Source organism: Euleptes europaea, chromosome 9, assembly GCF_029931775.1.
Source record: "Euleptes europaea isolate rEulEur1 chromosome 9, rEulEur1.hap1, whole genome shotgun sequence".
Classification (NCBI taxonomy): domain Eukaryota; kingdom Metazoa; phylum Chordata; class Lepidosauria; order Squamata; family Sphaerodactylidae; genus Euleptes; species Euleptes europaea.
In genome coordinates this window covers 40,703,745-40,718,817 of record NC_079320.1, presented here as the reverse complement: position 1 = coordinate 40,718,817, position 15,073 = coordinate 40,703,745, and the positions used below count along the sequence as shown (strand labels likewise).

At 41.8% G+C, this 15,073-nt stretch overlaps 1 protein-coding gene across 4 annotated transcripts in view; it reads left to right on the top strand.

The window, feature by feature from the left end:
• INPP4B (inositol polyphosphate-4-phosphatase type II B) overlaps nucleotides 1-15,073 on the top strand; it is a 258,022-nt gene that overhangs the window by 207,789 nt on the left and 35,160 nt on the right. For all 4 annotated transcript variants that reach the window (XM_056855456.1, XM_056855457.1, XM_056855455.1 and 1 more), the window contains 3 exons: nucleotides 166-306; nucleotides 3,722-3,819; nucleotides 9,713-9,825. In XM_056855456.1, coding sequence (XP_056711434.1) covers nucleotides 166-306; nucleotides 3,722-3,819; nucleotides 9,713-9,825 — 352 coding nt within the window. The remainder of the gene's footprint in view (nucleotides 1-165; nucleotides 307-3,721; nucleotides 3,820-9,712; nucleotides 9,826-15,073) is intronic.

The window sequence follows — 15,073 nt, the reverse complement described above, 5'->3', positions numbered from 1 at the left end:
AATTATCATGCCTTAGGGAAATTACATGGTCTCTGACGTGGGCCAGAACTTTTATATACAATTTCTGTTATTTTTCAGGAACTCTGGGTCTAGGGCAGGCTTCAAAAGTAGTTTTGTTTTGTTTTTAAAGATAGCAGGTTAGTCTTATTCTTTTCGTTTTCCTAGGGGTCATTATGTAGTAGAAATCAAGCTTCCAGAAAAGATGTTTGAGCTGCTGCCACAAGAAATTAAAGAAGGAAAGCCACTCCGTGTGCACCCTGTCTTTTTCAACGTTGGAATCAATGAACAGCAAACACTTGCAGAAAGGTAAGGAGCTGGAATTGGAGTCATGAATCAGTGGGCAGTAGACCTGGTGTCCAAACTTAGAGGCAGGGCTACCGGTCATTATCTCAGAACTCTTATGTGTGTGCACTCAGTCACACGTCTCTTTGTGGTAACGGTCTTTTCAAAAAAGGAAACTTTCCCACCTTAAACAATAACACCAGTTTAAACTCAAGGGAACAGACAGCAGAGAAACAGCTGGGTTCATGAAACCGTTAACGAAAACGCAGGAAAAGAACGTTTAACTGTTAGCACTGTAGCAAAGTGAAATATACAACTCAAACAGGGATTTCTTTCATTGTGTTTTAACTTCCTTTTGACATTTCTTAACCCCTTCTGGCAACAGCCCTCCACTTTTGTCACATTCGTACAGCAATCATTTAAAATCACACCTGTAACATTCTTTTATCAGCTTTCCCTTTCCACAAACATTTTAAATTCGCATATACTTTCCCTGTATACCATCAGAACATAAACAATTCTAAGCAGCTTACAGCTGATACATCAACCCTTGTTACTTTGGAAAACTCTAGCTTCTGCCTATAAGCCGTGAGAGCAGCCTGTGTCCCTCCCTCTAAGCATGCTGGAGAAAGAGGCAGTACTTATTTTAAGAACCCTGGCAGGAAACGCTTCACACAAAAGACAATGACAAGACTGACCGCAGAAGACAGGACAAACACGAACCGTTTTGCCTCCCCCAGGAGCAGAAAGTTTTCCAGCTCCTTCGGACAAAGAAGAAAGGAAAGGGGGAGGAGAGAGATAGAAGCTGTGAAATTCAACCCTCGGAGGACAGAACTTCATTTAGGAAGACGCAACTTTCTAAAGAGAGGAAGAGGTGTAATTGGCAAGGAGATTAGGATCGAGAGATCCGTGAGGAGGCAGGTTTTTCCCTCGGGGAGTTTTTAGCAGGGCCAGGTTACCTGGCAGTAAAAAAAACAAAAAAAACACACACACACACACAAAAAAAACTAGGAGCTTCTTAGAAAGCCCCTTTTCTACCTTTGAGACTATTTCAATTGTTACATACACATTTCAGTGGATCGGAGAGCATACTCTGGCTTCGACCCATGCATTAACAAAGGGTTTTTCTGCACCCGTCAGCGTGCACGATTTATCGGCCCTTAGTCTCTGAAGGGGTAGAACGTGCCTTCCCTATGTTCGTTAATGCTTCCTTTTCCTTCTTATCTTTTCTTCTGGGTTCCTAACGGGCTGAGGCAGCGACACTCACACGAGACAGAAGGGAAAAAGGAATGAGAAGTGGGGGCTTCTCATCCCAGTCAAAAGGGATTCTCAGACAGCAATCACTGCTTCCCCCACACACGCCGCCTCCCCATACAACATTCACACCTTTGTCTAATTGAAACCAAATATTCACACCCAGCAAGATGCAAGGCGCTCTTTTCTGGTCGCAAGCGCAGTTCAACATCCTAGGGCGGTGTTCGAGGGCTTGCAGCGGAATCTGCCACCTGTTCCGGGAGTGCAGCCGCCTTCTCTCCCTGCTGAAGGAGCTGGGTGCTCGCTGAAATGGGGCGTCTCCCGGGGGAGGCGGTTTCAACCATGCTGGCCTTGGGAAGGCCGTGGGTTTTAAAAGCAAACCTCACGTTCCCAACTTTTTGGCTTCTCAAAAAGTTCTGGCGGGATCCGGCCAGGAGGCCTGCCCTGAGAAGACACGTTGGGGCGCCAAATGATATGCCTGTATTATTGTATCAATTCCCAATGACAATAACACAGTAGGAGGCTGATAGTTCAAATCAGTTTGTTTATTAGGCCCAATATACACACCGGGTGAAAATTGCCCCAAATGCACAGGACAATTCACACAAACATCAAAGCAGTGCAAGCACAGATATAATCTTTGGTAATGGGAGGTACAAAAGACGAAATACATGGCATCAGTACATAGAACCAATAATAGATATTTAAGGATTTGAATACTCTATTAGAGATTCTGAGGAGTTACACAGAAGTGGTGATTTCATTCTCACTAATGAGCAGTGAAGACCCTCATGGTTAGGTGCTTTTCTGTTTGATCCTAAATTACTTCAGTTCTTATCTTGGACCCCAGCAGCTGCCAAGGCTAACTAAGAAGGTTCCTAGCTGGTTCTTATCTCTGGAAAACCAGCTTATGCAAGCATACATAGGCCATCTATGGATTCTTTAATTAGCTTCTAACTAAGGAGCAACAGTGGGCCTCTTATACTTGAGGCCTGTAACATATGCAAGTGCTTGGTGTAACTATACAAGCCACCTCTAATATGCTGAGTGTGGCATGTTCATGAGTGCAGATATACTTTATTGAGTACAAAGAATATATTCCAAATCAGAGAATATGTTTCCAATACATTTTTAGTAAATGAAAACATCTCTTCAGTGAAACAATACATTTTCAATAACATATAGTGATTTCAGGCATTTCATTACAACTTATCTCCAGCCGATAGAAAACAGTTCACCTGGAGAAAATGGCCGCTTTAGCAATTGAACTCTCCAAACTCTGCCCTCCTCAGGCTCCGCCCCAAAATCCTTTTGCCGGTGGTGAAGAGGGACCTGGCAACCTTATCCCCAGCCCAAGTAATGTCCGCCTGGCCTTGATGAGGGCCAGGGCTTTCTCTGACCTGGCCCCTGCCTGGTGGAATAGCCTCTCGGATGAGACCGGGGCCCTGTGGGGGCTTAAAGGGTTCTGCAGGGCCTGCAATACTGAGCTATTCTGCCAGGGTTATGATTGAAGTCAGCTACAGTTTCCTTGTTTATAAATACTGGCCTTTCTACCCTTCCACCACTTATCCTTCCACTGCTGCTTAATTTGCCATGGATGCCTCCCCTTCCTTACTACTCTTTGGGGAGTTATTCCATCTGCCCACCCAGCTGTAGCTCAGATGCTATGATTTTAGAGCGCCTTTGGACACTTTTTGTCCAGTATTCAATGATTTTTAGGGTTATTTCAAGGGTGGTTTTATCTTGTTTTTAATGTATTATGTATTCAGTTAGCTGTGAGTCGCCCTGAGCCCGGCTTTGGCTGGGGTGGGCGGGCTAGAAATGCTATAAAATAAGTCAATAAATAAATTAATAATAAAAAGTCACTGCCTGCATCCTTCCTATTGGCCAGGGCACACAGGGCACTTAAAAGTCACAACTCCCATTTTACTTTGCACCATTCCTTCCTTTGAAAGGATCACTGGCAAAATCATTCCTTGGCTTCAGTATGGTATGGGAGGCAGGATTCTTAGCCTAGTAAAATCATTGGGAAGATTAATCTCTAAGATCAGCTAGGGAAGTGATTAACTGTAATAATGGGTTCCAGTGCTGAAACTGTTGTGTTTCCAGTCCCTTTCCTTTGGGTGGCTCATGTCTACTTTTACAGAACTGGTTTTATGCCTATTTGTCTTTTGTAATTGTTCAGGTTTGGAGATACCTCTTTGCAAGAAAGTATTAACCAGGAGAATTTGGAGCTGCTGAAAAAATATTACAAGTTGTTCACGGAAAAAATGCCTCCTGATTGTGAGTACTTTTTAAAAATCCAACTTAGTTGCAAACGAGGCTAGTTTATATGCTACCTTTTAATACTCATATTTTCATTCATAACTCTCATCACAAACCTAATGGAGTATTGCAAATATTGTCCCTGTTATTCTCCCAAATTCTTGTTACTTGAAATAAAATTTCCCACTGCTATCAGTAGGAATTGGCTCAAGGATTAAATGAAATAATATTGAAAGCATGTTTTCATAGATGTTCAGTTACTCTAATTATGAAATTATTTCCTGCAGTTTATCCTCAAGTGCCTTGATTATACTAATTAAAAGGATTATAGCAATAAAAGTCTCTGTTTCATCTGACTTGTCCTGGGGAGTTGCCTCACTGATCATGAGGCTGGGCAATTTGTGTCCTGCTTCAAAGTCCCAGTAATACCTTTCTGATATCAACTTAACCCAAAAGATTCTAACAGTGCATTCCTGGGGGGAACAGACTGCGGAGGCCAGGATGGCACAGCTGAGAAGCCTCCTCACAGGCTTCCTGGCCACAGCAGAGGGGCGGGGGAAAGCCTTTTTTCCAAAATAAAAACAGGAAAAAGGCTCCCCCCCCCCCGGGAAAGCGGGCCTGCACCATCTAAAAAGGTGGTGCAGAACCATTTCCATCCCAGGAGGTGTTCCCAAGGCAAAAGGGGTTTGGAAGCTGCCTAAAGGCAGCTCTGCCCCCCAGAACTCCCTAGGAATGTCTCCCAGGACTCCAGCGTAGGGACTTGCACCTGGCGAATGCTGGCGGGAGGCTGCACTGGAGTCCAAGGGCCATGGTGTCGCTGCGTTCTGGGGGGGACGGCATAAGTGTCCCAACGCCGGTGTCCATGGCAGTTTGCATGGTGCAAGTGGCACGGGCGCTGGCGTAGGTGTCATGCTGGCTCCTAAGAGCATTTCCCCCCCTTCAGGAATGCTCTGTTAGTCCTCTTCATAGTTGTTCACCCTTAGGGATTTATTTTTAAACAAAGAATGCACAGCTCCTTTTTCTTTCTATAACCTAAACAGCTGTCTCTCTTTGCAGAATGTCACAGAAATTTTATTTTTTTTCTGAAAGGATATGGTAAAGGTTTAGGTGTTGCTTCTCATAGGGACTGCATTAAGCCTGAGATCATCTGGGTTGATCAATAGAATGCTCTCTCCTGCTTTCTGCTTCACTGGTCTGGATTTGAGTCAGCACCATCTTGAAGAATTCTAACACTGCAATTATTTTCTGCCATATCCACTTAGAGCATTCTTCTTTTGATCTTTGTTCCTGCCAGCACTATATTTGTTTTTGCATTAACTTCTTGTTCTATACTCATGGGTGTTCTGTAGGGAAAGTGGGGCTTCATTTATGTATCAAAACAAGGAGCTTACTTAGTTGGAGTTGCTACCTGCTCCAAACTAGGCACTCTGGCATGCCATTATATGAACTAATTTTCCCATTCCCTGCTTCATTCATGTTTGAGCTGGGCAATCAAATATTCCAACTGTAAGAGAATATTGGTCGCCATCAAGTAGCTTTGGGAATCTCTTCTGCAAGTGGTTACTCAGTTATGAATCAGTCTACTGTTTCCTGGCCTTTGCATTGAGAGTACACTCTGGTATTGCAACCTGATAAGCTCTAGTTCCAGTTAAGCCCTGATTGCATTTGCCAAATACACTGTTACATGTAGATATTCTGTTATTATTCAACAGAAACATATCTATACCAGGTGATTCTTGATGCTGTGCTGCAGTTTTTTTATCGTTATTGTTTGTCAGATTGCCTTCATGTTGTGATATGACAGGCCTGACTCAGTGCTTTGTGGGTTCATTTGCTGAACAGAAGCAAGTACCTACTTCCTTGTTGCCTAACAGTGTAATTAGACTTCATGTAGGTTAGGAGGTTTTTGCTTGCTGAGATCTTCAGCGACAACCAGAATTAATTCTAATCACATTAAACCTCTTTTTTACCATGACAGCTAATCAGAAAATTCAATTTTTTTCTTTTGCTTCTATGTTCTGACTTTGATATTTGAAATGGACGTCTCTGTAATCAGAAAGTCAGTGGAAATCTAAGTGCTATATAAGGAAGACTCTCTAGCCCTAAGGTAGCAAAATTGATGCAGTAGCTTTAGAGACAGCATGGTGTAGTGGTTAAGAGCGGTGGTTTGGAGCAATGGACTCTTGATCTGGAGAACTGGGTTTGATTCCCCACTCCTCCTCATGAGCGGCAGACACTAATTTGGTGAAACGGGTTGGTTTCCCCACTCCTACACATGAAGCCAGCTGGGTGACCTTGGGCTAGTCACAGCTCTCTTAGAGCTCTCTCAGCCCCACCTACCTCACAAGGTGTCTGTTTTTGGGAGGGGAATGGAAGGTGATTGTAAGCCAATTTGATTCTTCCTTAAGTGGTCGAGAAAGTCGGCATATAAAACTAACTCTTCTTCTTCTTTCTAATGAAGTTACTTGTTACTTGCATGTAGCCATAACAATTCATAGTACTTCTGTTCCAGAAACTGAGTTTCCAAAAAGAACTTTCAGGTGATAATGAACGATAAAGTGATATTTTCCCATGTGTCTAATACCAAAAAAATTGACTACAGGTAGAGGGGAAGAATCTGATTCTGTTGGGTTTGCAATGAGTAGTGTTCTACCATGGCAAAACATGGAAAATCTGTTCCTTAAAAATTATACAGTTTGACCTACCAATATGTAATATGGCATGGAGAATGTACAAATTGTCCAGATTTCAATCAGATTGCATGAGTGAGCTGATATACTGTGAGCTGAACAAGTGGAATTTAGGAGTAAATGCCCTGGTAGAAATTCAGCAGGTTCAGCTTTTCTAATTATTTTCTGCAAGCCCAACTCTCCCAAACTTGACAAGCAGACTACCTTTGGAGAATGAAGTTTCTTTTAAAGCACAGAGAACAAATTAGAGGTAGATGTGCAGAAAATCCAGGGAGGATTGCTTGAGCAATCCAGTCTTTTGATGTTTAGTGATCCAGTAAGTTGTTTGAAATGTACTAATGAGGACATCCTCTGACAGCCAATCTCCTGCAAAACTAATCTTAAACTGCAGAGCCCAATCTTTGTTTAACCAAAGTAATGGAACATTTAGCTAGAAGTAAAATAAGCAGAGTTTAGGCATTCTCAAAGTCTGACCTGCATGCTTGCTTGGCTTTGCTTGTAAATTTTAAGCATTTAATTAATTCACTGTGAACAGGCTTAGATTTGCAAAACCCAATTCTGGGAGTATTTATTAATATATTCAAGATTTGTTCAGCTAATCATTGGTGATCTGGACAATGCCTTATGACAATGCAGATACTTGCTGCCTTTCTCTTGACTCTTTCAACATCTAACACCCATCCTCATTCCCGTCATGTACAGCCCATTGCTAACAAAATGTTCCATTTAGTTCAAACCAAATGAAAGCACATTATCAGCAAGGTGCCCACTGTCCTCAGCTTTAGTGTTAACCAGCCTACATATAAACACCTATTAAGAATTTTGTTACATATTAATTAATGGTGTTGAAAGCCCATTTGAGGGAATGGATACAACAATTATGCCAGTTTAGTAGTACACTTTATTATTGATCTCATTAGTTATCTCTGAAAGTATGTTGGTTATGAGGTTGGTTGTCAGCATTAAAAGGTTTATTCTTGAATAAAAAATGGCGAGTAGGAATCATTTTTAAGGCTCTGTGGCTTTCTAGATGTCTACTCAAACCAACTATTTTTTTCTTCTGACTTTTGGGTGTTGCCTTCTTGCAGCTTACCCATAGAACCCACCAGAGAAATTTTGTTATTACTGTAATAAAAAGAGAAGTGGCTATGATAGCTTATACTTGCTAGCAGTATCATAAGATATAAGGATATTTCCTTGTCTCTAATTAAATCTTTTGAGATTGCCATTTGGTGATATCATAGGCACAAAAGGTCTCTTTCCCATTCCTAGATATTCAGTGAATTATTCCCATATGCCAGCGGTTCCCAAACTTTTTGAGTCATGGAGCACTTTTCAGGAGAGAAATTAGTCACGGAGCACTAATTTTCACCTAGCACCTATGTACTAAACTGAATGACAGACAGTAGTATTTTTCTTTTCAGTCTCTTTACAGATCACTAGTAGATGTTTTGCGGGGCACCAAGTGCTCTATGGAGCACAGTTTGGGAACCACTGCATAGGCTATGATCCAGGAAGGCATACACAATCTCCCTTTAAACCTTTGCAACCAAACTGTCAAGAGGTTTTATCTTCTTGGGGGAATTGAAAGGCAGTTTGAAGGCTTTAGAGAGCAGCTGATGAGAGCAGGTTTCTCCAAAGACTTCGTTGAGTGTATGGATGCTGTACCTCCTGGATCACAACCAAACTTATTTAATACTTTACCTTTGCAGTATCTTGCCGAAAAATATTAACTTGGGTTTACTGTGAACTTTGAAGTAGAACACAGCCAGGCCCCAGAAAATGGCTTTCCATTTAACCCAAGTGGGTTGTAAAAATGGAAAACGCAGCAGATGAAGTGTTGATCTTCTGTGGGGTTTAGTTGTTGCTCTAAAGGGTAAGAACCAGGATCAGTTGCTTTTCCCAGGACCAAATAGGAACATCCAGTCTATGTTGCTATTCATGAAGAACGGCCATGTTTGCCTCTCTTGGGCAATGTGACTTTTGAGAGGATATTTCTGGGTTGTCGTCACCCGCTCTCCGCCTCTCCCCCACCAAAATGCATTCACAGCTGTGGATCCTGTTCTGCCCCCTCTCCAGTTCAAGTAAGTCACTGGGTAAAATTGGCTGGGACTTGGTTCTCCAGCCAATCAAGGTAGAGCAGAAACTTTAAAAAAACAGTTCTCTGCTCCTCCCATGTAGTCATTTGCTGTGCGCATCTAGGAGAGGAAGAAGAGAGATGCTACCTGGCTTTGCTATGAAGGAGAAGAAAGAGAAAGATACTGATGCTTGGTTTTGGGATCAGATAAATTATTTGTGTGGGTCAGACTCCATTTCTTCATCAGAGCCAGCGTGGTGTAATGGTTAAGAACAATGGTTTGGAGCGGTGGAGTCTGATCTGGAGAACCGGGTTTGATTCCCCACTCCTCCACATGAGCAGCGGAGGCTAATCAGGTGAACTGGATTTGTTTCCCCACTCCTACACACGAAGGCAGCTGGGTGACCTTTGACAAGTCATGCTCTCAGCCTCACCTACCTCACAGGATGTCTGATGTGGGGAGAGGAAGGGAAGGTGATTGTAAGCCGGTTTGATTCTTCCTTAAGTGGCAGAGAAAGTCGGCATATAAAAACCAACTCTTCTTCTTCTCCCCCCCCCCAAAAAATTTTTTTGTACAATATAGAACAGGTTTTAACTTTCCCACAATATTACCATTGTCTGGACAAAGTCACCATAAGGAACATTGTATACTTCGATCTTGCTACCTTCACAGAAATACCTTAGATGTCCTGCCAGCGTGCATGTACTTATGAAATGCTGCAAGGAAGTGCTTGTGTTTTCTAGTAGATTCTTTTTTTAAAAAAAATTGGTCCCTCATCTCTCTTTTGCTCCCCATTGATCATCTGCTCTTTGCACATAGATACTGCCAATGTGCAAAGATCAGCACAAGCAAGGAGAGACAAGGGAACAGACAACAACAGTGGGTTGTGGAACTCTTCCTATTCCCATTCAAATCACAGGTATTGAAGATGCCGGGTGCATCAGAAGAAAACCCTCAAGTAGCAGTGCCTGTATTAACAAGCACAAAATCGTTTTCTCAGTCATTAAACAGTGGCATTGCTAAGGTTGATGGAAATGCTCATGAATTCCAAAAGAGATTTTAAACTGTTGAAGCTCTTCTTTAGTGAAGAAATCCTCAGCTCAGCACAACTATTATCACTAGCTGCTTCCTTTTCCTTTCCAGGCCTACCACATTTTCAAGAACAGAATGACTTAAAAGGATTACTAGAAAATCTTCATCAAAATATTCAGGCTAAAAAAAGAAAGAATGTAGAAATCATGTGGCTGGCTGCACTGGTAAGAAGACTCACTTTAAAACTATTTTTTCCTCGTTTTATTACAGCTTGTTAAAATGAACAGCACTAAAAACAGTTGATGAAAGTCAGTAACATTTACCCTTTAAGCTTGCTAGGTCAATTACCCTAAACTACCTTTACTTGCAAACATTTAAGTTCATTAAATAGTACTTCATTACTTGCATCTTCTAATCAAAACCACTATACTGCTGTGTTTTTCCTAAGCCACTGTTCTCACTTCTCTATTTCCGTTACCAGGAGCATATCCAATACAAGAAATTCCATTAAAATGATTCTTGGCTATAAAGAACAGCGCATATATAATTTTTCCCTTTCCTTTGTATAAATGGGCTTTCTCTGTTTTCATATCAGTGAATGCTGCCATGAGTCAATATAGGGGACATTAATGGCACAGAAAACTTGGCCATAATGAGAAATATAAGGCCTTTGTATTTACTGTGAAGTGATGAGGTCAACTAAGAATTTTTTTCTTGGAAGAGAGCGTGGCAATTCCTTTCTCTGTACCGTTGTTGTGAATCTTACTCAGGAGAGAATACGTACTAGATACTTAACGGTACAGAGCCAATGAGTGACTTGATTAGAATGTGAGATTAATTTCAAGGGTGCCTACATTCAAAACCCAACTCTGCCATGAAGCTCACTGGGTGATTTGCGGCCAGTCACCCTCTCTCTGCCTTACATTCAACCTAATTCTCTCGCCTTCACTCAGCCTTACATTCAACCTAACCAGTGACAGAGAGTGGTTGTGAGAATGAATGGAAGAAGGTTCATTCCACCCTGAGCTGCATGAAGGAAGGGTAAACTCATAATTAATAATTTGACTCTCTGAGAATTATTGATTTCCATAATTTACAGAACCAGTTCGTGTGTGGTAATAGGGAAGTATTTGAAAATGTAAGGACAGTGTTTCTTGTATGCTTAAAAAAAAAGTTGAACTTTATTTTGAGCTTCCTCTGTATTGATCAGTTCCCTGTCCCATTGCAGGTTCTCCTGATGGGCAGCCCATTCCTGAAGGGGGGTTCGAAACTCCTCTGGAGCCAACATGACTCCGCTCTGGCGTAAGTGCCACCTTATCACGGAATAAAATGGCACGTACACCTGTGCAGGGCAAACATGCTGGTGTCTGGGGACCACTGGCCCCCACCATCAGCTCAGCTATGCCAGCAGGCTTTAGGCAGCTTCCACAGCCCTTTCACCCCAGAAACGCTCCCTTGAGCAGCAGTGCGGCTGCACCACCTTTTTGGGTAAAACAGTCTTGCTGTTTTCGATGGGGCATTTTCCTGCTTTTTCTTTATTTTTATTTTTAAACAGGGTTTTTTTTCCTCCATGGTGTCTGGGAAGGCTTGGAGGCACAGCTCTGCCGCTCCCCGCTGCCACAGATCTACCCCCCCTTCAGGATTGCACTCTGAGAGATCTTCTCTGTTTTCCCCCCATTTTAGCCTTTGCCAAATTCTATAAATTCCCAAATATTGCAATCAGCATAAATTTTGTAGAGCAGTGCATACAGGTGTGAATTAACTTATTCTGAACACATGATTGCATTTTGTTGGTGAAGAATTTGAATTTTTAAATCAGAATTGACCCCATTCAGAAAATAGCATGTAAAAGAAATCAGATAAGTAAAATGGGGTATTCAAAAGATATGGAAAACCTTACATTAGATCTGAGAGAGCCTTTGAACCTAAAAGGGTGTGATTACATCCGTATCTATAAATAGGAGCCTTTCACAAAGAAATGCCCAATTAACTTCTTCATCCTGTATCATGGAAAATTATATTTAATTATAATGGTTCTTTTATTGTTGTTGAATCTTATAACCCACGATGCAAGGTGTAACTGTTTGCTAATTGCTTTCATGAAATTGACACTAACAAAACATACAATTATATGTTTGTGTAAATAACATTCTTTAATTGTATTATGAAGGATGCAAATATTGTTCCACCACAAATTACCTTTCTTTGAATTATACTTCTTTTCTTATTAACATTTGCTGAGATGGTAGATAATCCAATGGCAAAGATTAAAGCATTTGATTTTTGATTTGCTAATTAACTACACCAATCAAGAAGATCTAAAGAAGAATAAAATTCTGACTAACCTGTACATACTTAAAGAAATTATTTTCAGTCACCTTTTAAGAAACTTGGTAGATTTGGTGACATAATCATTTTTGGTCTTGTGAAATATATTAGACAGGCCTCTGATAATTCCTCACCGTTGTCAGTCCTGGCTACATTGATACACTGTGGCTCTAAAATCTATTCAGCATAACTGTTTCATCAACAATGTCCAAGAACAGTGTTTCTCAAACTGGGGTCAGGCAACTCCTAGGAGTCTGTGAGTCCTTTGTCCTTCCCACCCGTATTATCTCTGGAAATTAAATAAAGAAGTTTCTTGCTGTCTGTATTGCAAAGTCCCTTCCAGTCAAGATGAAAACACTGGAACTTGAGACCAGGGAGTTTTGAGTTGTGGACCTATAAAAAGCTAAAGGTCCCCTATGCAAGCACCAGGTCATTCCTGACCCATGGGGTGATGTCACATCCCGACATTTACTAGGCAGACTTTGTTTACGGGGTGGTTTGCCAGTGCCTTCCCATCATCTTCCTTTTACCCCCAGCCAGCTGGGTACTCATTTTACCGACCTTGGAAGGATGGAAGGCTGAGTCAACCTTGAGCCGGCTACCTGAAACCGACTTCCGTCAGGATTGAACTCAGGTCATGAGCAGAGCTTGGACTGCAGTACTGCAGCTTACCACTCTGCACCATGGGGCTCCTATATAGAGGGAACTATAGAATCATCTAAATTCTGAGACCTGATCTTGTAAGCTGTGTAAGGTAAAGGTAAAGGTCCCCTGTGCAAGCACCGGGTCATTCCTGACCCATGGGGTGACGTCACATCCCAGCACTTACTAGGCAGACTGTGGTTTGCCAGTGCCTTCCCCAGTCATCTTCCCTTTACCCCCAGCAAGCTGGGTACTCATTTTACCGACCTCAGAAGGATGGAAGGCTGAGTCATCCTTGAGCCGGCTACCTGAAACCGACTTCCGTCAGGATCGAACTCAGGTCATGACAATAAGAACATTTCCTCCCCTGAACTTTGCTTTTAAAGTGTAGCTGGTGAAAATATTCTGAGGATGCAAGAGCGTGGAAGTCTCCGTAAGACATACACAGCTTGGCACAAGGAAGCTGTCTGGTGCGTGCAAGTTCCCACAAGGGAAGTTGGAAGGGCTTGTGGGATCTGCAAAAAGTTTTAAATCCAAATAAGGGTCCCTGGATTGCTCAAGTCTGAGAACCACTAGCCTATAAGTGTTGTAAATAAATTTGTAGACATTGTAATAATTAAAAATTCATCTCCTTTTACCTTTTTGTAAATGCCTGATTGAATAATAATTTGCATTAATATATAAAGGAACAAATGTTTGTGTCATAAGACTTCCTGTTACTTCCTGTACCAATTGTTTCATGTCAGACAACACGTGTGATCATTTATTTCTTGCCATGTTTGTATCTGTACATTGAAGATAGCTAATTAATTCCAAACGTGTTTCGAAACACATCACTTCAGTATACTGAGAGCCAGCATGGTGTAGGGGTTAAGAGCGGCAGACTCTGATCTAGAGAACCAGGTTTGATTCCCCACTCCTCCGCATGAGCGGCGGACTCTAATCTGGAGAACCGGGTTTGTTTCCCCACTCCTCCGCATGAAGCCTGCTGGGTGACCTTGGGCTAGTTCTCTCAGAACTCTCTCAGCCTCACCTACCTCACAAGGTGCCTGTTGTGGGAAGAGGAGGGGAAGGCGATTGTAAGCCTCTTTGAAATCCTTAAAAGGTAGAGAAAAGCGGGGTATAAAAACCAACTCTTCTACTACTTGTACATGGGTTAGATACTGAAAATAACTTGGGAAAACAAATTCCTACTCCTGAGGTCTGATTTCAGCCTAAATCTGTGCACTGCTGTAGCAGTGCCACCTAGGACTGGGCTCATACCTGTTAAAGCTGGAAATTCTGGTGTGTAGGAATGCAGTGAGTGGAGTGGAGTGGAGTGGATTCTACTTCTGCAATCCTAAGAATACTTTCCCCATAGAATAACATTAGACTTATTTCTGAGTAAACCTCCTTAGGGTTGCTCCCACAGTTTGTAGCCCACTATCATAAGAATATAGTTCTATCATACTATTGCTGGTATAAATTTCCGTCAGCCAAAATGTGTAATAAGGGCAGATAGAGACTTTTTGAAACATAGGGACGCAGCAATACAGCTGTGTCACATTTGCTTTACATAGGATGTAGCTTTATATCTTTGGATCAAGTCTTTACTAGTTAGGGTTGCCATGTCCCTCTTCACCACCGGCAGGAGGTTTTTGGGGTGGAGCCTGAGGAGGGCAGGTTTGGGAAGGACTTCAATGCCATAGAGTTCAATTGCCAAAGCGTCCATTTTCTCCAGGTAAACTGATCTCTATCGGCTGGAGATCAGTTGTAATTGCAGGAGATCTCCAGCTAGTACCTGGAGGTTGGCAACCGTATTACTAGTGCTGGGATAACTTGGCAAAAGGAAAGGACTGCTCTGTTAATTTTTAATCCATTATCATCATTTGTTCAAGTTCACAAACACAGAATTATTAATTTTATGCCTGTGATCTTATGACCAGTATATTGGCATAGTCCATTCAAATCAATGTGGTTTGACGCACATAAACGGAAAGCTGATTACAAAGACACAGTTTCTCTTCTTAGGTGCCTTTTAAAACTGTGGGCAGTGTGTGTGTGTGTGTGTGTGTGTGTGTGTGTGTCTACTCTTGTGGATTTTGTTCAGCTTTAACAGCTAGAAAAAATATTTTGTTGCTGGATTCCCACCCACCCCGCAGGTATTCAAGTGATACTGTTATGTGACATTTTAAGATCCATCCAAGACTGAGATTTTCAGTGTTAGCTATAATGAGAAATTGCAAATTTTGTATTAAAACGGTTCTTAAAGGCCTTTAAAATTCTACTCTTGATATAAGTTGCTTTTCCGTTTATCAATTTGTTCCAGCTGCTCCTTTGGCATTTCATTCTCTCACAGTACATTAAGCATTTGGATATTGTGGGTGGGGATATCCCCTATATTATCAGTCATGATGACAAATGCAATAAAATAATGTAGATCACTGAACTCAATGGACTCAGAAGGGTGTAACTCTGCTTAGAATAGCACTGTAATTTCCCCTGTTCTGTTCAGTTTCACTA